At 37.4% G+C, this 21,029-nt stretch overlaps 1 protein-coding gene across 2 annotated transcripts in view; it reads right to left on the reverse strand.

Annotated features, from left to right (window-relative positions):
- Positions 1-4,236: 4,236 nt before the first annotated feature.
- Positions 4,237-21,029, reverse strand: part of LOC114318134 (geranylgeranyl transferase type-2 subunit beta 1) — a 49,827-nt gene continuing 33,034 nt past the window's right edge. Inside the window, exon 10 of one of the 2 annotated variants that reach the window (XM_082911799.1) lies at positions 4,237-4,779. In XM_082911799.1, the coding sequence (XP_082767925.1) occupies positions 4,685-4,779 (95 nt within the window). In that variant the 3' untranslated portion in view covers positions 4,237-4,684. Of the gene's footprint in view, positions 4,780-4,909; positions 5,355-21,029 lie in introns of those variants that run through there. The other variant, XM_082911801.1, reaches the window with a different exon arrangement.

Below are 21,029 nucleotides of genomic sequence, written 5' to 3' on the forward strand. Positions count from 1 at the left end.
ACATAGTATTTGGTTTTCTCTGTTTTTTCATTCTAGTGACAACTCATACCTTGTTCGTATATGTGGGATTGCCATGCAGGGACATCTTTCTAAAGCTGTTCATAACCAACTATATAAATGACTAAAGGTGAAGACACAACCTTACAACTCATTTCGCCTTACGAAATTATCATTCATTTGTTTTAAAAAATTAGCATGGCTATATGGTTCATAGGAGGGAGTGGGAATCACAGAGGTGGTAGGAACCTGCAAAGGGGTGACAGTTCACGACGAGGAGGGGGAAGGGGACGTGGCAATGCTGAAGACGATTCATGGGAGGGAGTAGGAATACCTATTTTAGATTATACTTGTGGTTATCGTGTTAGGTTTGGGAAGCGATATTTTTTGATGCCCAAGTATTATCCAATTCAAGGAGGTTCATGTATGGATCCATCAGATAATCAAACAGGATATGGTTTAGCAGACGCTAGACTTCTGAAATGGCCCGCACTATTTATAAAGCGAGTGCAAATGGAAAGATTATGTCACGAAAATCGACTGAAGGTGCCAAAAACATGTTCTGTTGAGATCCAAAAGGAATATCCTGATAATGTTGATCGACTATGTGAAAGACTACAACGTGAGATTTCTCAAATGCGCTGTAGGTTGGCCCGCGATATGCAGCTATACATAGTTAAGAAGGATGCCTAGAAGAACAGAACAGAACCAAATGTTACGGCTGCGACTATCAAGGGTATCATAGAGGATCCTGAGCTTGTCTCTGACGCTGAGCTTTCGGATTATTCAGACTCTGAGCCACCTACCGATTTAAGCGTGAATTAGGTCATGCATTAATATGTAATGTCTGTGTTAGACTAAGTGTTTCCGTAATGAGTTTGTTAGATTGTCTGGCTAATATTTGTCTGTCTAACTGTTATGTTTATGTATGTATTGTGTGTTCAGTTCATGGTGTCCAGAATGTATTGTTGTCGGAGACTTATGTCTGTACTACCTATGTATTTTTGTGGGAGACTTATGTGTTTTTTCCTCAAGGTTTTCTGAATTACATTATCAACTTCTAACCCAAAACAAAGATAAAAGGAAAAAAAATTTATTTAAATGAAAACGGCTTTAGTAAAGCCAAAACAAATTTCTGAATAACACCTTCTAATCCAAAACAAAGACAAGAGAAAAAAAATAAAAAATAAAAAATTTTACATGAAAATGGCTTTAGTAAAGCGAAAAGAAATTTCTAAATTACATTATCACCTTCTAACCCAAAACAAAGACAAAAGAAAAAATATATATATTTAAATGAAAACGGCTTTATTAAAGCCCAAACAAATTACTGAATAACACCTTCTAACCCAAAACAAAGAGAAAATAAAATAAAATAAAATAAAATTTACATCAAAACGGCTTTACTAAAGCTCAAAAAATTTATGAATTACATTATCACCTTCTAACCCAAAACAAACACAAGAAAAAACAAAATAAATTTACTTTAGTAAAGCCAAAAAAAAATCTGAATCACACCTTCTAACCCAAAATAAAGACAAAAGAAAAGAAAAAAAAATTAACATGAGAACGGTTTTAGTAAAACGATTTTAACCCAAAAAATTATTCTGAAATACATTATCACCAAAACAATGACAACAGAAACAAAAAAAAAAAAAACCAAAAAAAAAAAATTTCTTCTTCAGAATTCAGTTAAATTGAAACTAAATAATTGGTGTATTTATGTAAAAAGCGTGGTTCACAAACATGCTTTCACAAGAAACTTTTTTTTGCCAAAAAGCGTGGTTCATAACCACGTTTTCAGAAGAAAAAAAATTTAAGCTAAAAGCGTGGTTCATAACCACGATTTCAGAAGAATTTTTTTTTAATTAAAAGCGCCTTTCGTAACCGCGCTTTGTTAATTAAAAGCGCGTTTTGTAACCACGCTTTTAAGACTTCTCAATTTTCACGCGGGACAGGCACACAGATGTTTATAGCATGGTTGTGAACCACGTTTTAGCCTATTTTGAGAATTCTTTCAAAACTAGGCTTAGTTTGGGAATTGAATTGATAATTTGACTTATTTAGGGAAATGACCCCTTAAATTGATTTTGAAAGTCAAATTATTTTTAATAGGTTTCTTTTTTTGGTTCTAGTTGGAATAGAAAGTCTTTAAAGTCAATATAAAGCAATCTAATGTTTCTAATTTAATATATGTTCCGTTTGGCAAGAGCTTTTTTGACTATTTTAGCCACAAAAGACAAAATAAGCTATTTTAACCACAACAAACAAAACATCACATCTAACCCATAATCATCACACTTTTCTCTCACAAAAAAAAGTCAAAAAAGTCAAAAAACCCTTCCCAAACCAAGCTTTGTAGCCCAGAGGCTAAAAGAGCCAAAAAAACTAAAAAGCCAAAAAGCCAAGCCACTTTCCAAACAGAGGCATAATTGATGTTTTAAATATTTTTAAGAGCTTTTGAAACTTTTTTATGAATTGTGTGATGCAATCAAACTCTAAGTGAGATATCTAATACGTGCAAGAGTGATTCCTAGAAACTATATTCTTCTTCTCATTTCTTTCTTAAATCTTAACACTTCCATAGCTCAAATACTGTTCACGTGTACTGTTCACAACATCCAAAACAGCCCTAAAAATCAATATTCTTATTATCTTATGCCCTTACCCTAATTCTTCCATACACTAGTAGAGGTCCTAAAATTTCCATTACTTTTTAGCTTGAAATCACAATAAAAATCTATTCAAATTCAGCTTTAAAGTTCTAACAACATTGTCCTACATCAGCTAGCTTTGAATATACAACAGTATTGGTGGTGGATGTCCTTGGAGGAAAGCCTTGTTGATGCCTAAAAACATTATGTGATGAGAGGGGGCTGAGGTGGGAGAGGAAATTGGGTTAATGATATTGGTAGCGGGAAAAGGGTTTGGGGTTTAGCATAGGGAGTTAGTGGAAGTTGGGATGAAGTTAGTAGTGAAGGGATTTGGTGAGGGAATGAGTTGTCGGTTGTAGGGAAGGGGATGCAGATGGGCAGAGAGAATTAGTAGGCAGGGAGGGGCTAGAGAGCTAAGGAACTAGTAGAGGGCGGGGATAGGGTTAGTGGTATTGAAGTTAAGTTGGATAGGGGTAAACGACAACTGAGTGTGACAGTGGTGGCAACAGAAATAAGGGTTAGTGTCAACAAATGGAGTTGCTGAAAGGTAGGCAAGGGCAGGGGTAAGAAAGGCACATATGATGGGGTTGGCAATGACAGTGTTGGATGGGAGAGGGTGGTGGTTAGCAGCTGGGAAGGATGGCAGGCATCTAAAGAATGTAGGGGAAAAAAAGAATGAAGAGAGAAATATGTGTGTGAAAGAGAGGCTAAGGAGCAAAAAATGTAAAAAATCATAGATTTTGCACATGATTTACAACTTTCCACCTCTAGTATAATTACAATTGATTCCCCACCCCTTTATAATTAATTATCCCACATTCCACTTTTGTGTAATCCTCCCTATTTTAATTCAATAATTATCCAACATTTCATTTTTCTGTAATTCTCCCTATTTTAATTCAGTAATTAGGTACTCATTCTTCCATTGAGAACTCAACATGTCCTTATCCCTCCACCACCTATTCTCATGTCTCGCGGCTAAACATCTTTCTTCCCCTTGCCACCACCTTTTCCTATGAACCCAACCCAAGCACCATAACAAATATCCTAGCCTAGAAACTCCAATCACTTGCCTTCCACCACCTCTTCTTCTTTGAATCCACTGCATTCTTCATAATTGAAATCTTAGCCTATGAACTCCAATCACATAGAAAGAAAATAAACAGTGAAGGGTTTGGTAGAGAGATAGCGAGGAACTACAGAAAAAATGAAAACCAACACTACAATGAGAAAGAGTGCTATAAAAAATACCCCATCACCTAATCATCCCCCCTTCAATGACTACTGGATGGCGGCATGAGATTGAGATCGAATAGCCTCTCACCATTGAGCTCGGGCATGAAGTTGGGAGAGTAACAAATTATGCTTCCTCCATGCCAAACTTTCCATCTTAAGTGAATATATCTATTTCAATGCTACAAAAACAGTTGGGGTAAACGTCAACTTGCTGGTGACATCTCTATTGACGGGGGTTTAAGTCACACTCTATAAATAGGTGTACAGTTGCATTCATCTTGTCCTCTCTAAAGTCTTCTTTAACGAGAACTTCATGCATTATGTAAGAATACTAACATGAGCATAAAACTTTTGGAGAGCAACATATTCAACTTCTTCCCTGCCAAACTTTCCATCTGATGCAAGTGAATACATCCATTACAATATTACAAAATATTTGGGTAAACATTGTTCACTTTTACATTTTACGTGCACTGGATTGTCTGTAGCTACTGATGTCGTCCCCATCTATCTGACAAAATATCATCTCCTCGTAATCCGACGGCATCCTCTATATGCATTCCCTGGGCTAGTTGCCATGCATTTATAAATTACTGAGTGAAATCTCCTTTGGCCTAGGGGGCTAGAAAATGAACTCCCAATTCAAGGGCAGTGAAAAATCAACTAAGCTTGTGCAATATTTTCATGTAAAATGTTTTCGCAATTTTAACACAACAAATAATAATAATAATAATAATAATAATAATAAGCAATTTAAGCACTGTCAGTATATTGATATAAATAGTCTATCAACTAGGTCATCTGCCAAAGAAAATCCTATTTACAACATCAACTGGCACAGCATAAGCAGGATCTATGGCTTTCAATCCTGGATATTCAAGAAGTGAAAGACCTGAAAATAAACCAAACAAGGAAAGTACAGTAAATTATGACATGTAAAAAATTTGAACAACTCTATGTTTACAAACTAACATAGAATTGTTTTTAAAGATTAACGAAGTTCTTTTCTTTGCCCAAAAATAAAACAGAAAACTTTCTATGCATAGAGTAAGATTCTTATCTATGGCTTCATCATAAAGCTCTACTAATGATATTTGTTAAGTGCATGTCCAACTAGATGTGTTGGACACATCCCATATAACCACATTGTCAAGAGTCTAACACAAGTACTACACAGATTCAAGTTAGATGGATTCTTCTTAGCATACCAAACCAAACCAAAGCCCACATAAATTAGATGGAACTAAAAATAGAGAAGAGAAGCCCATTAGGCTAGCTTAAGAAGCACATACACTTCTAAGGTGGAGTAGCGTGGCGTGGCAGATACTGACATGACGCAACATTTGTCCAACACTTTCTGACATGTGTCAGACACACCCTCAAACATGTCCTACTATTTGCAAAAAAAAAGAGACTTGGACCCACTTCTTTTGTTGGGCCCACTTCAAACACTTCAAAAGTACATGTCTATCACATAAACACACATAAAACGCATTACAAGTTTAATAAAATGACTTGGAATCTAATGATGAAAGAAAAATAACTTAATCATATATATATATTCTCCTCCTTTAAACTTAAAAAATTATTATCTTTAATTAAATATTCATATATATGCCATGCAATAAATATATTAAATTATATACTTTGTGCATCTACCGTTACCCTACAAGTCGTGTCTCACATTTTTTTACAAATTTTCGTGTTGTGTTGTGTGTGTGTGCGTGTGTGTGTGTGTGTGAGAGAGAGAGAGAGAGAGAGAGAGAGAGAGAGAAGCCCACCTATCTCACCAAACAATATGGGTGCATTTGGTTATCAAGGCCCAGTTTTGAAATGCAACAATATTTGGCCAAGCATGGGATTAGGTCATAAATTTGGAAGCTAAAATTACAGTAGACGGCTCAACCACATTTTGAGACAATGGGATTAGATTTTGACTAAGATTTTGGAAATTTCCTTTGATATGGGTTGAGGATCATGGTTCCAAATACCAGCTGGTTCACAGCAAACCGGACGGTTTGTATTGGAATTTTGACACACCGAGCCCGCTACAGCCCAGTAGATGAAAACCAAAATCATAGGTGAATTGGCCAGTTCACAATGCGAACCGGCCAATAACAGATAAACAAGCGGAGCAATCAGCAAACCGGTCCGGTTTGCCAAAAACAGCTGTCAAACTTCCAACTATTTAGCTGGAGATCTGGGGCTTCTTTTTTATACTTAGTGGCACACTTCCTTCTTAGTTCTCCCACCACTGTGGGATAGAAAGTTTTGCTTTTGAAAGATAGAAGGAAGCCAGTCTTTTATAGTCTGAGGAATGCTTCAAGGCTGTAATAGCCCAGCAATGTGGGATTTCAATAAAATCACCAATATTTGTTAATGGTTTTCTTGTTAATGGATGTAAAGGGGTAAAACAATTGATGTAAATGTGACCAAATAGAATTTAGAAAGTCAAAAATTATGTATCCTTGAGTTTTAGAAGGTTGTGAATGTTTTTTAAAATTTCACAACCTCAATGCCTGATTCCCAATACATAATGCTCAATACTCCCGATATCATTACACCGCAATCAATATTGATTTGTATTCCGATACCGCTATTTAGAACCATGGTTGAGATATCACTCATTAACTATGTTACATGAACATTGAACACTAATAAACGTGGGGAGTATTCGTGTCAAATTTTGTCCAACAACTCTAGTTAGACATGCACCCAACAGGCATGTTTGAAAATTTACGTTTACCATATAATTGTATATATCTTCATTAATATGTTATTTCCATGACATTTTTGCATCAAAATAGGTGAAATACCATGCTTATGCGTTGGACGAAAACATCAGCATACCTAAGGGAAGGAAGAAAGAACTGAGAACTACTATGACTTGTCGCAATGTCCATAAATTTGGGAATTTTCATTTAACGCCTAAACACACAACACCTGAAGCATATACTTGAGTACATAACATAATTTATGAGCCTATGAGCCATATGAAGTCAGTGCCAATATAGTAATATTATAGAATAAATGCCAGTGAACTGAATGGATATTTAGAAAACCAAGCAAGAGCATATTTAGTAATTAATTTCTAAAAATTAATTTAGTTATTTTAGTGTTCTAATAATACAATCAAAGTTCCTTTAAAATTATTGCATTCATGATTATTTTCATGTAACCTTAAATAACTATGTTACATCAGTTTTTAGCAAATAATCTTTAACATAACTTCATTTTTTAAGTATGTTATTCAATTTTTAACTCAATGATGCTATAAATCAAGTATTACTAAATTTTATTATTTTTTTTATATATTCAAATATCTCAGTGGTTAACTTACTTACAGTCAATTATTGGCTCAACATATGTGTAACTTTAACTTTCTTCTACATTTGAACATTGATTGATTCCTATGAGAATGAGAATGAGAATGCTACCCCTCTTTGTGGGTTGGATATCTATGAATGGGAGTCCTTTTACTAATAGTATGTGCCCAACACGAGAATCAAGCAGGATGTGAATAGGATACATTTACACCCTAAATTCCACTCAATCAAATGCACACTTTAGAGAACAAAGCGACAAAAGATAAAGATAAAGACGATGAAATTATCATCATCATCAACCTATCTGTTTAATTTTTTTGACTATCTGTTTAAATATTTTTTTATTTGTTGAACTTTTTCAACTTATCTGTTCAAAAATCTGTTAAAATTTACCGAACTTATTTTTTTTAATTTGTTGAAATTTATAGAGCATATTTCCATGATCTGTTGAAATTATCAAAAAATTTATCTGTTAAAATTTACTAAACTTAATTTTTCTTTTTTTGTTGAAATTAACAAAGAATATTCCATGATCTGTTGAAATTTTTTCAAAATTTACTAAACTTAATTTTTATTTATTTGTTGAAATTAACAAAGCATATTCCATGAGCTGTTGAAATTTTTTCCCAGATGCACTTTCTTTCTTATCTGCTGAACCAAGACTCTCCTTATGCACCAATGCATGATTTGTTGAAAATGTTAGCTAAAATGTTGAACCATTGAAGATGTTTTCACCCATTATCTTGGGGTATCTTTACACCCATTGCTTCTTGAAGTCACATTGCAACAAAAGAAGCCTCTGTTGAAGTTGTTTTCTCTCTTATTCTCTCTTCACATTTTTACAATAATAAAAAAACACACACAATGGTTCATCTCAACCCCTCCCTCCCTCTCTCTCTCTCTCTCTCTCTCCCCCCATTGAAACCCAAAGCAAAACCCTAACCCAACACTCAACAAATCTTGAAATCTGCAAAGAACAGAGAAGGGTGGTAAAGAGAAGGGTTTAATTTGAGAAGGTGGTGGTTGTAATAATTTGGGAAAGAAGGGTTTAAAAAGATCATCCAAGTCTTCAACACTACTAGTCTTTGCTTCTTCAAATGGATTTACAAAGAATCAAAATCTAGGATCATCTAGTGCTTGAAATATTGATGAAGTATGAGAATTTGAAGTGGTGGAGGAGGACGTGGGGTGTAGCATGGGGCCACCGCATGCAGATTCCAGTCATCATCCGCTGCTATGGTTTTCTAGAGAGAGAGAGAGAGAGAGAGAGGCTTCGACTCGAATCCTCCATTTCCAAAGCTCGTTCCAGTCCTCGCTTCTGTGATCTCACCCTCTTGTCGCTTCTGTGTTTGACAGAGGTGGTGGTGAGGAGATGATGGCGATGATGGAGACGGCAGCGGTGGTGATGTTGAGATCAAAGAAGTTGAGATTGCTACAGATGATGTTGGAAATTTGTGTTAATGTATATAATAAGATAGTGGCATGTCTAGAATATGATAGTGGTGTTGGTGGTAGATAGTGGCATGTCTAGAATATGATAGTGGTGTTGGTGGTAGATAGTGGCATGTATATAATATGATAGTGGTAGATAGTGGTAATATATAATATGTAAGTGGCATATAATGGGTTATAATGATGTTTGTAATATCTCCTATATAAGGAGTGTCATTTGGTCTTGTAAGATAAGAAGTTTTGAATATAACAGAAATATATTCCTTCTTCCTCATATTTTCGGAGTTCTTCTTCCTCATATTTTCTAAGTTGGTATCAGAGCAACAAAAAACACAGCAGCCCTAAAACCGTCATAGTCATGTCGGAAGTCACGTCCGAAACCACTTCAACCCCTGCCGCTGCCATTCCGGTGAAAACGTCCAACTCTCACTCTGTCCAAATCACCACCATCCGCCTAAATGGTGATAATTTTCTCCGCTGGTCACAATCTGTCCGGATGTATATCCGTGGGCAAGGAAAGATCGGTTACATTACTGGTGACAAGAAGGCTCCTGCTGTTAATGATCCGCTGTTCGACAGTTGGGACGATGAAAACTCCATGGTTATGGCATGGTTGGTCAATTCCATGGAGGAGGATATAAGCTCTAATTACATGTGCTATACTACTGCACAAGAATTGTGGGATAATGTTAGTCAGATGTATTCTGACCTAGGAAATCAATCTCAAGTTTTCGAATTAACTTTGAAGTTGGGAGAGATTCGTCAAGGAGATGATTCCGTCACCAAATATTTCAATTCGTTGAAAAGGTTGTGGCAGGATCTTGACATCTTCAACACATACGAATGGAAATCGGTTGACGACTGCAACCACCACAAGAAAACTGTGGAAGACAGCCGTATTTACAAGTTTCTTGCCGGCCTCAACATTGAGTTCGATGAAGTGCGAGGAAGAATTATTGGCAGACCTCCTCTCCCATCCATTGGCGAAGTATTTGCCGAAGTCAGAAGGGAAGAGAGCCGAAGAAGCGTCATGCTTAAGAAAAAAGGTACTGGTGAATCAATTGAAATTTCTGCTTTAATTAGCGATGCTGCGGCCAACAAGGCTGCAAATTACCAGCGCAAGTTTGATGATAAGCCACGGGTCTGGTGTGATTTTTGCAACAAGCCTCGCCATACACGCGAAACGTGTTGGAAGATCCATGGCAAACCTGTCAACTGGAAAAGCAGCAAACAAGGAGAGAAGAATCGTGGCTTTCCTACCGCTAATGAAGCCGATTCAGGTCCCTTCAACAAAGAGCAGATTGATCAACTCTTAAAGCTGATAAAATCCAACTCCTCATCCGGTACTCCTAGTGTTTTGTTGGCACAAACAGGTAGAAATCCTAAAGCCTTCTCTTGCCTAAACTTCTCTCCGTGGATCATAGATTCCGGTGCCTCCGAGCACATGACTAGTTTTTCCCATTTATTTAGTACCTATTTCCCTTGTTCTGGTCATGACAAAATCAGAATAGCCGATGGTAGTTTTTCACCTATTGCAGGAAAATGATTTATTAAACTAACTGAGAGTCCTCAACTTAGCCTGTAACCTTTTGTCTGTCAGTAAACTATCTAAGGATTCTAATTGTCGTGTTACATTTTTTGAATCCCATTGTGAATTTCAAGACCAGAACTCGGGGATGATGATTGGGCGTGCTAGGATGCTTGAAGGTCTTTACTACTTTGATGAAGTACCTGTTAGTAATAAAAAAGCTCAGAGCTTTAATAGTACTAGTTCAATCTCTGTTCGAGAAAAAATAATGCTATGACACTATAGGCTAGGACATCCTAGTTTTCTTTATCTGAAACATTTATTTCCATAATTATTTAAAGGGATTGATTGTTCTTCTTTTCATTGTGAAAGTTGCATTTTTGCAAAATTTCATCGCTCTACTTATTTGCCAAAACCTTACCAGGCTTCCAAACCTTTTTATTTGATTCATAGTGATGTTTGGGGCCCTTCTAAAATCACTACTCTTTCTGGTAAAAGATGGTTTGTTACATTTATTGATGACCATACCCGCTTATGTTGGATTTATTTGATGAATAAAAAATCTGACGTGAAAAATTTATTCACAAATTTTTACAATATGATTGAAAACCAATTTCAAACCAAAATTGGTATTTTACATTCTGATAATGGAACAGAATATTTCAATGAGCAGTTGGGTGAGTTTTTGGAAAAAAATGGGATTTTTCATCAATCTACATGTCGGGATACCCCTCAACAAAATGGCATTGCAGAACGAAAAAATAAACATCTACTTGAAGTAGCACGTGCTATAATGTTTTACATGCATGTTCCTAAATATTTATGGGGTGAAGCAATTTTAACAGCCTCTTATTTGATAAACAGGATGCCTACAAAGGTGTTAACATACAAAACACCTTTTGATTGTCTCAAAACTTTTTTTCCTGACACGAGGTTGTTTTCTGATTTACCCGCCAAAGTTTTTGGATGTACTGCCTATGTTCATGTTCCCAGTCAATTTCGTTCAAAACTTGACCCCCGTGCTATAAAATGTGTTTTTTTGGGTTATTCCTCAAACAAAAAGGGGTATAAGTGTTTCGATCCTCAAACCAAGAAATTTCATGTGAGTATGGATGTGTCATTTGTGGAAACAAAATCCTATTTCCCCAACACTTCTCTTCAGGGGGAGACAAGTGGAGTAGAAGACCGTTTTTGGGATATTTCTATCCCGCTCCCCAATGTCATTTATCCTACACAAAAACCACATCTGTCTGATAATGATCACTTAGGAGAACCAAGTTCTATGATGCCTAGTCAAGAAGATTCTTGTTTAGGGGGAGAAGTACTACAAAATGATCTAAATCCTGAGCTTCAGGTTTATACTAGGAAGCGATTTCATCTGAGGAATAATGACCCGAATGTCCATCCTAATGACCCGAATGTCCACCCGAGTTCTGGCATCGAAATTTTAGGTAATCCTATTCCTTCTATTTCCGACCTTGATGTTCCTATAGCAATTAGGAAAGGTGTCCGAAATTGCATTAAACATCCTATTGCAAATTACCTCTCCTATCAACGACTGTCTAAAAACCATAGAGCTTTCACATCTAGGATTTCACACTTGTTTGTTCCAAGGAATATACAGGAAGCATTGGATGATCCGAATTAGAAATTAGCAGTCATGGAGGAGATGAATGCTTTAAGGAGAAGTGGTACTTGGGAGATAGTTGATCTACCCAAAGACAAGAAAACAGTTGGGTGTAAATGGGTGTTTACGATAAAATGTAACGCAGATGGAAGCGTTGAGAGATACAAGGCGAGACTGGTGGCTAAAGGCTTCACTCAAACTTATGGGATTGACTATCAGGAGACGTTTGCTCCTGTTGCTAAAATAAATTCCATCAGAGTACTGTTATCTCTTGCAGTAAATTCAGATTGGCCTCTACATCAACTTGATATTAAAAATGCATTTCTCAATGGTGATCTTGAAGAGGAGGTGTTCATGAGCCTACCGCCGGGATTTGAGCAGAGACTTGGAAGCGACAGAGTATGCAGATTGAACAAGTCATTATACGGACTCAAACAATTACCAAGAGCGTGGTTTGAACGCTTTGGGAAGGCAGTTATTAGTTGTGGCTTCTCGCAGAGTCAAGCAGATCACACAATATTTTATAAACATTCAAAAGACAGTAAAATTGCAATTTTGATTGTTTATGTTGATGACATCATTTTAACTGGTAATGATGAAGCAGAGTTAGCAGCCCTCAAAGAGAAACTCGCAAAAGAATTTCACATTAAGGATCTGGGAGCCCTCAAGTATTTCCTCGGAATGGAATTTGCAAGATCCAAGGAAGGTATATTCGTTAATCAGAGAAAATATGTTCTTGATCTCCTTGGAGAAACATGTATGCTTGGTTGTAAGATGGTGGAGACTCCGATCGAGCCTAACTTGAAGTTACAAGCTGCTAAGGCTGAAGAAGTCAAAGAGAGGGAACAATATCAGCGACTTGTAGGGAAATTGATTTACTTGTCTCATACGCGGCCTGATATTGCCTTTGCAGTCAGCATGGTAAGTCAGTTCATGCACTCACCAGGGGCAGAGCACTTTGAGGCCGTTTATAAGATCTTAAGATATTTGAAAGGAACTCCAGGGAGAGGCTTACTGTTCAAGAAACATGGACATCTTCAAGTTGAAGTATACACAGATGCAGACTGGGCAGGAAGTGTTACAGACAGGAGATCAACATCCGGATACTGCTCCTTTGCAGGTGGGAACCTAGTTACATGGCGGAGTAAAAAACAGAATGTGGTAGCTAGAAGTAGTGCAGAAGCAGAGTTCAGAGCTGTTGCCCATGGAATCTGTGAAGTAATGTGGATTAAAAGAATTCTTGAAGAATTAAAGCTTTCTCACCCGACACCTATGAAGGTCTATTGTGACAACAAAGCAGCTATATCTATAGCTCATAATCCAGTTCTACATGATCACACAAAACATATAGAAGTGGATAAACATTTCATCAAGGAGAAAATCAATGCTGGCATAATCTGTATGACCTACCTTCCAACAGGTGAACAATTAGCTGATGTGCTAACGAAGGGACTACACAAGAAGCAATTTGATAAGCTGACTAGCAAGCTGGCTATGGAAGATATCTTCAAACCAGCTTGAGGGGGAGTGCTGGAAATTTGTGTTAATGTATATAATAAGATAGTGGCATGTCTAGAATACGATAGTGGTGTTGGTGGTAGATAGTGGCATGTCTAGAATATGATAGTGGTGTTGGTGGTAGTTAGTGGCATGTATATAATATGATAGTGGTAGATAGTGGTAATATATAATATGTAAGTGGCATATAATGGGTTATAATGATGTTTGTAATATCTCCTATATAAGGAGCGTCATTTGGTCTTGTAAGATAAGAAGTTTTGAATATAACAGAAATATATTCCTTCTTCCTCATATTTTCGGAGTTCTTCTTCCTCATATTTTCTAAGTGATGATTTCCCAAAGGTTGGTGGTGAGATAGGTGGAGCGCATGAGATTGAAGGCAATCTTTTTGGAGATGGCGGAGGCAAGAAAGGCAATGATCTCTTCATTGGTGTTGTAGGGACGCATTACGACGGTGGTGGTGGGATAAATCAGGAGGATAGAGGAGGGGTTTGAGAGAGAGAGAGAGGGTTCTGAGAATTGGTTTTGAACAGATAACGTGTTGTATGTTTATATGTATAGTGGGTACTTTGGTCATTTCGCGGGAGGTTGTCCTTATGGACATAATATTTTAGCGCTTGGATCTTTAGGCAAAGAAAATCTAAATTTGGATTTATTGCCCGAGTGCCATAATAATAATAATAATAATAATAATAAAAGAACATAAAAACTTAAATGGCAATTTATTCATTGATTTATGAATTGAAAATGCTAAATTCCACCCAAAATAAATGATAGAGCGCAGCACAATATGTAGTATAATATCTAAGTTTTTGTTTGAAAAAGATCTCCAATTGCAAAGTAGAGCTGTAAAACCCCCCAAACATAAGAAAGGGAACTAAGGCCAAGCTATCCATCAACACTACACTTGACCAACACATGTTCATACTTACGCCAACCAAAAATGCCCCAGTGATCTCATTTTCAGACAAATATCTACCTATAGAGGGAGCCAACCATAACAAACATCTATGTGTTGTTTGAAATACCGTGACAAATGGGTGCTCGTAGTCCTTGTCAACATAGGATTTGCCGTTAATGTCTGTCTAGTGCGAACAACTTATGCATTAGGGTTGAGACCAATAGACTTTTACGATGACAAATCAAGCTATCAAAGACTTAGATGCGAGTGGGAATGAGGCTTGCAAGGTAGCACTGGTTAACTTATTGATTGACTACGAAGCGGAGGCCAAGCGATTGAACTTTAGAAATGGTGCAAAGAGCTTTATGATTAAGGAAGGAACTTCTGTCAACTGCACCAAGCTTATTATGGATGTCATGGAAGGCTAGCACCAAAATTGTGAATTTGAGAAAAAAATTGCTTTATGGAACCTGAATCAGTTAATGAGAAAAAGTCTGATTCCACAAAGTCTATGGAGTCTATGTCAGACTCTAGTTAGTCTAGTGAGTAAACTCTGGTGTTTCGGGGGGCGGTAACCCGAACACTACTGTCTTGTATCCTTTCCTTTTGAGTTGTTTGTAGTCCCCGAGACCATAGATTTTAATGAAAATGTAGTAGATTTTGCTTATTTCCATGTGCCTCTAATTAATTGTGTGGACCATATCTATCTGGGGTTGTCACATGAGCATTGTCAAGCAGCGTTGTCAGCTCTTACTAAGGCCAGCTATCCATCGACACCACGGTCAACCAACTCGCAATGCCATCTAAGATTAAGACATGAACAAAGTTTTAAAAAGCAAATGTGTAACGCGAGGCGTTTTATCTCTCATGAGTAAAAATTCGATATCATTGTGTTACTATGTCATAATTGATACGTGGTATTACTAAGCAATAGTAGAACTACGTATGGATGGTGAACCCCACTTTTAAGATGTAACTACATTTTTCATAAAAATTTAGTAATTGCCAAATATACATTGTGGGGTTACATGGTAACACATTATTGGATGGTGGTATCATGTGTCAATGATGATATCACCATTGCATTCATTTTTTTCCCCCTCATGAGGCGAGGCATAAGCTTGAAGGCGTTAAGGTGTAAGCATTTCGAATTGTGTGTTTTTATATGTAGTACACATAAATATTTTTAAATAATTAAAATAAATAAATATATAGGTGTAAATTGTTTGTTTAGGTAAAATCAAAACTTAGTGAATGAATATCAATTCATTCCCTTTTATATTAATTAAGTAAACATAACTTACAAGGGAAGCCCTAAGGCATGAAATCAGGAAACAGATAATTACAAATATATGAATAAATATTCTAACACTCCCCCTCAAGCTGGTACGAATATATCTCTCATCCCCAGCTTGCAAAGAATATCATGAAATGGTGTATTCCCAGCCCCCTTTGTAAGGATATCAGCGAGTTGTTCACTAGACTTCACAAATGGAGTACATATTGTGCCGCTAGTGAGTTTCTCCTTGATGAAGTGACGATCAATCTCAACATGTTTTGTCCTGTCATGTTGAATTGGATTGTGAGCTATGTTGATGGCAGCTTTATTATCACAATATAGTCGCATGGAATCTGTTTGATCTATCCCTAGATCACTCAACAACAACTTGATCCACAAGAGCTCACTCACACCTTGTGCCATGGCTTTAAACTCTGCTTCTGCACTAAACCTGGCAACCACATTCTGTTTCTTACTTCTCCAAGTAACCAGATTCCCTCCAACAAAGGTACAATACTGCTGGAAATTGTGTTCATGTATAGAATATGATAGTGGTGTTGGTGGTAGATAGTGGCATGTATATAATATGATAGTGGTAGATAGTGGTAATATATAATATGTAAGTGGCATATAATGGGTTATGATGATGTTTGTAATATCTCCTATATAAGGAGTGTCATTTGGTCTTGTAAGATAAGAAGTTTTGAATATAACAGAAATATATTCCTTCTTCCTCATATTTTCGGAGTTCTTCTTCTTCATATTTTCGGAGTTCTTCTTCTTCATATTTTCTAAGTTGGTATCAGAGCAACAAAAAACACAGCAGCCCTAAAACCGTCATAGCCATGTCGGAAGTCACGTCCGGAACCACTTCAACCCCTGCCGCTGCCATTCCGGTGAAAACGTCCAACTCTCACTCTGTCCAAATCACCACCATCCGCCTAAATGGTGATAATTTTCTCCGCTGGTCACAATCTGTCCGGATGTATATCCGTGGGCAAGGAAAGATCGGTTACATCACTGGTGACAAGAAGGCTCCTGCTGTTAATGATCCGCTGTTCGACAATTGGGACGCTGAAAACTCCATGGTTATGACATGGTTGGTCAATTCCATGGAGGAGGATATAAGCTCTAATTACATGTGCTATACTACTGCACAAGAATTGTGGGATAATGTTAGTCAGATGTCTTCTGACCTAGGAAATCAATCTCAAGTTTTCGAATTAACTTTGAAGTTGGGAGAGATTCGTCAAGGAGATGATTCCGTCACCAAATATTTCAATTCGTTGAAAAGGTTGTGGCAGGATCTTGACATCTTCAACACATACGAATGGAAATCGGTTGACGACTGTAACCACCACAAGAAAACTGTGGAAGACAGCCGTATTTACAAGTTTCTTGCCGGCCTCAACATTGAGTTCGATGAAGTGCGAGGAAGAATTATTGGCAGACCTCCTCTCCCATCCATTGGCGAAGTATTTGCCGAAGTCAGAAGGGAAGAGAGCCGAAGGAGCGTCATGCTTAAGAAAAAAGGTAATGGTGAATCAATTGAAATTTCTGCTTTAATTAGCGATGCTGCGGCCAACAAGGCTGCAAATTACCAGCGCAGGTTTGATGATAAGCCACGGGTCTGGTGTGATTTTTGCAACAAGCCTCGCCATACACGCGAAACGTGTTGGAAGATTCATGGCAAACCTGTCAACTGGAAAAGCAGCAAACAAGGAGAGAAGAATCGTGGCTTTCCTGCCGCTAATGAAGCCGATTCAGGTCCCTTCAACAAAGAGCAGATTGATCAACTCTTAAAGCTGATAAAATCCAACTCCTCAACCGGTACTCCTAGTGTTTTGTTGGCACAAACAGGTAGAAATCCTAAAGCCTTCTCTTGCCTAAACTTCTCTCCGTGGATCATAGATTCCGGTGCCTCCGATCACATGACTAGTTTTTCCCATTTATTTAGTACCTATTTCCCTTGTTCTGGTCATGACAAAATCAGAATAGCCGATGGTAGTTTTTCACCTATTGCAGGAAAAGGATTTATTAAACTAACTGAGAAAATTAATCTCAATGCTGTTCTTCACGTCCCCAACTTAGCCTGTAACCTTTTGTCTGTCAGTAAACTATCTAAGGATTCTAATTGTCGTGTTACATTTTTTGAATCCCATTGTGAATTTCAGGACCAGAACTCGGGGATGATGATTGGGCGTGCTAGGATGCTTGAAGGTCTTTACTACTTTGATGAAGTACCTGTTAGTAATAAAAAAGCTCAGAGCTTTAATAGTACCAGTTCAATCTCTGTTCGAGAAAAAATAATGCTATGGCACTATAGGCTAGGACATCCTAGTTTTCTTTATCTGAAACATTTATTTCCAGAATTATTTAAAGGGATTGATTGTTCTTCTTTTCATTGTGAAAGTTGCATTTTTGCAAAATTTCATCGCTCTACTTATTTGCCAAAACCTTACCAGGCTTCAAAACCTTTTTATTTGATTCATAGTGATGTTTGGGGCTCTTCTAAAATCACTACTCTTTCTGGTAAAAGATGGTTTGTTACATTTATTGATGACCATACCCGCTTATGTTGGATTTATTTGATGAATAAAAAATCTGACGTGAAAAATTTATTCACAAATTTTTACAATATGATTGAAAACCAATTTCAAACCAAAATTGGTATTTTATATTCTGATAATGGAACAGAATATTTCAATGAGCAATTGGGTGAGTTTTTGAAAAAAAAGGGGATTTTTCATCAATCTACATGTCGGGATACCCCTCAACAAAATGGCATTGCAGAACGAAAAAATAAACATCTACTTGAAGTAGCACGTGCTATAATGTTTTACATGCATGTTCCTAAATATTTATGGGGTGAAGCAATTTTAACAGCCTCTTATTTGATAAACAGGATGCCTACAAAGGTGTTAACATACAAAACACCTTTTGATTGTCTCAAAACTTTTTTTCCTGACACGAGGTTGTTTTCTGATTTACCCGCCAAAGTTTTTGGATGTACTGCCTATGTTCATGTTCCCAGTCAATTTCGTTCAAAACTTGACCCCCGTGCTATAAAATGTGTTTTTTTGGGTTATTCCTCAAACAAAAAGGGGTATAAGTGCTTCGATCCTCAAAACAAGAAATTTCATGTGAGTATGGATGTGTCATTTGTGGAAACAAAATCCTATTTCCCCAACACTTCTCTTCAGGGGGAGACAAGTGGAGTAGAAGACCGTTTTTGGGATATTTCTATCCCGCTCCCCAATGTCATTTATCCTACACAAAAACCACATCTGTCTGATAATGATCACTTAGGAGAACCAAGTTCTATGGTGCCTAGTCAAGAAGATTCTTGTTTAGGGGGAGAAGTACTACAAAATGATCTAAATCCTGAGCTTCAGGTTTATACTAGGAAGCGATTTCATCTGAGGAATAATGACCCGAACGTCCATCCTAATGACCCGAATGTCCACCCGAGTTCTGGCATCGAAATTTTAGGTAATCCTATTCCTTCTATTTCCGACCTTGATGTACCTATAGCAATTAGGAAAGGTGTCCGAAATTGCATTAAACATCCTATTGCAAATTACCTCTCCTATCAAAGACTGTCTAAAAACCATAGAGCTTTCACATCTAGGATTTCACACTTGTTTGTTCCAAGGAATATACAGGAAGCATTGGATGATCCGAATTGGAAATTAGCAGTCATGGAGGAGATGAATGCTTTAAGGAGAAGTGGTACTTGGGAGATAGTTGATCTACCCAAAGACAAGAAAACAGTTGGGTGTAAATGGGTGTTTACGATAAAATGTAACGCAGATGGAAGCGTTGAGAGATACAAGGCGAGACTGGTAGCTAAAGGCTTCACTCAAACTTATGGGATTGACTATCAGGAGACGTTTGCTCCTGTTGCTAAAATAAATTCCATCAGAGTACTGTTATCTCTTGCAGTAAATTCAGATTGGCCTCTACATCAACTTGACATTAAAAATGCATTTCTCAATGGTGATCTTGAAGAGGAGGTGTTCATGAGCCTACCGCCGGGATTTGAGCAGAGACTTGGAAGTGACAGAGTATGCAGATTGAACAAGTCATTATACGGACTCAAACAATCACCAAGAGCGTGGTTTGAACGCTTTGGGAAGGCAGTTATCAGTTGTGGCTTCTCGCAGAGTCAAGCAGATCACACAATATTTTATAAACATTCAAAAAACCGTAAAATTGCAATTTTGATTGTTTATGTTGATGACATCATTTTAACTGGTAATGATGAAGCAGAGTTAGCAGCCCTCAAAGAGAAACTCGCAAAAGAATTTCACATTAAGGATCTGGGAGCCCTCAAGTATTTCCTCGGAATGGAATTTGCAAGATCCAAGGAAGGTATATTCGTTAATCAGAGAAAATATGTTCTTGATCTCCTTGGAGAAACAGGTATGCTTGGTTGTAAGATGGCGGAGACTCCGATCGAGCCTAACTTGAAGTTACAAGCTGCTAAGGCTGAAGAAGTCAAAGAGAGAGAACAATATCAGCGACTTGTAGGGAAATTGATTTACTTGTCTCATACACGGCCTGATATTGCCTTTGCAGTCAGCATGGTAAGTCAGTTCATGCACTCACCAGGGGCAGAGCACTTTGAGGCCGTTTATAAGATCTTAAGATATTTGAAAGGAACTCCAGGGAGAGGCTTACTATTCAAGAAACATGGACATCTTCAAGTTGAAGTATACACAGATGCAGACTGGGCAGGAAGTGTTACAGACAGGAGATCAACATCCGGATACTGCTCCTTTGTAGGTGGGAACCTAGTTACATGGCGGAGTAAAAAACAGAATGTGGTAGCTAGAAGTAGTGCAGAAGCAGAGTTCAGAGCTGTTGCCCATGGAATCTGTGAAGTAATGTGGATTAAAAGAATTCTTGAAGAATTAAAGCTTTCTCACCCGACACCTATGAAGGTCTATTGTGACAACAAAGCAGCTATATCTATAGCTCATAATCCAGTTCTACATGATCGCACAAAACATATAGAAGTGGATAAACATTTCATCAAGGAGAAAATCAATGCTGGCATAATCTGTATGACCTACCTTCCAACAGGTGAACAATTAGCTGATGTGCTAACGAAGGGACTACACAAGAAGCAATTTGATAAGCTGACTAGCAAGCTGGCTATGGAAGATATCTTCAAACCAGCTTGAGGGGGAGTGCTGGAAATTGTGTTCATGCATATAATATGATAGTGGTGTTGGTGGTAGATAGTGGCATGTATAGAATATGATAGTGGTGTTGGTGGTAGATAGTGGTATGTATAGAATATGATAGTGGTGTTGGTTGTAGATAGTGGCATGTATAGAATATGATAGTGGTGTTGGTGGTAGATAGTGGCATGTATATAATATGATAGTGGTAGATAGTGGTAATATATAATATGTAAGTGGCATATAATGGGTTATGATGATGTTTGTAATATCTCCTATATAAGGAGTGTCATTTGGTCTTGTAAGATAAGAAGTTTTG

The sequence above is a fragment of the Camellia sinensis genome, unplaced genomic scaffold (genome assembly GCF_055761805.1).
Source record: "Camellia sinensis isolate YWXY unplaced genomic scaffold, ASM5576180v1 Unanchor13, whole genome shotgun sequence".
Classification (NCBI taxonomy): domain Eukaryota; kingdom Viridiplantae; phylum Streptophyta; class Magnoliopsida; order Ericales; family Theaceae; genus Camellia; species Camellia sinensis.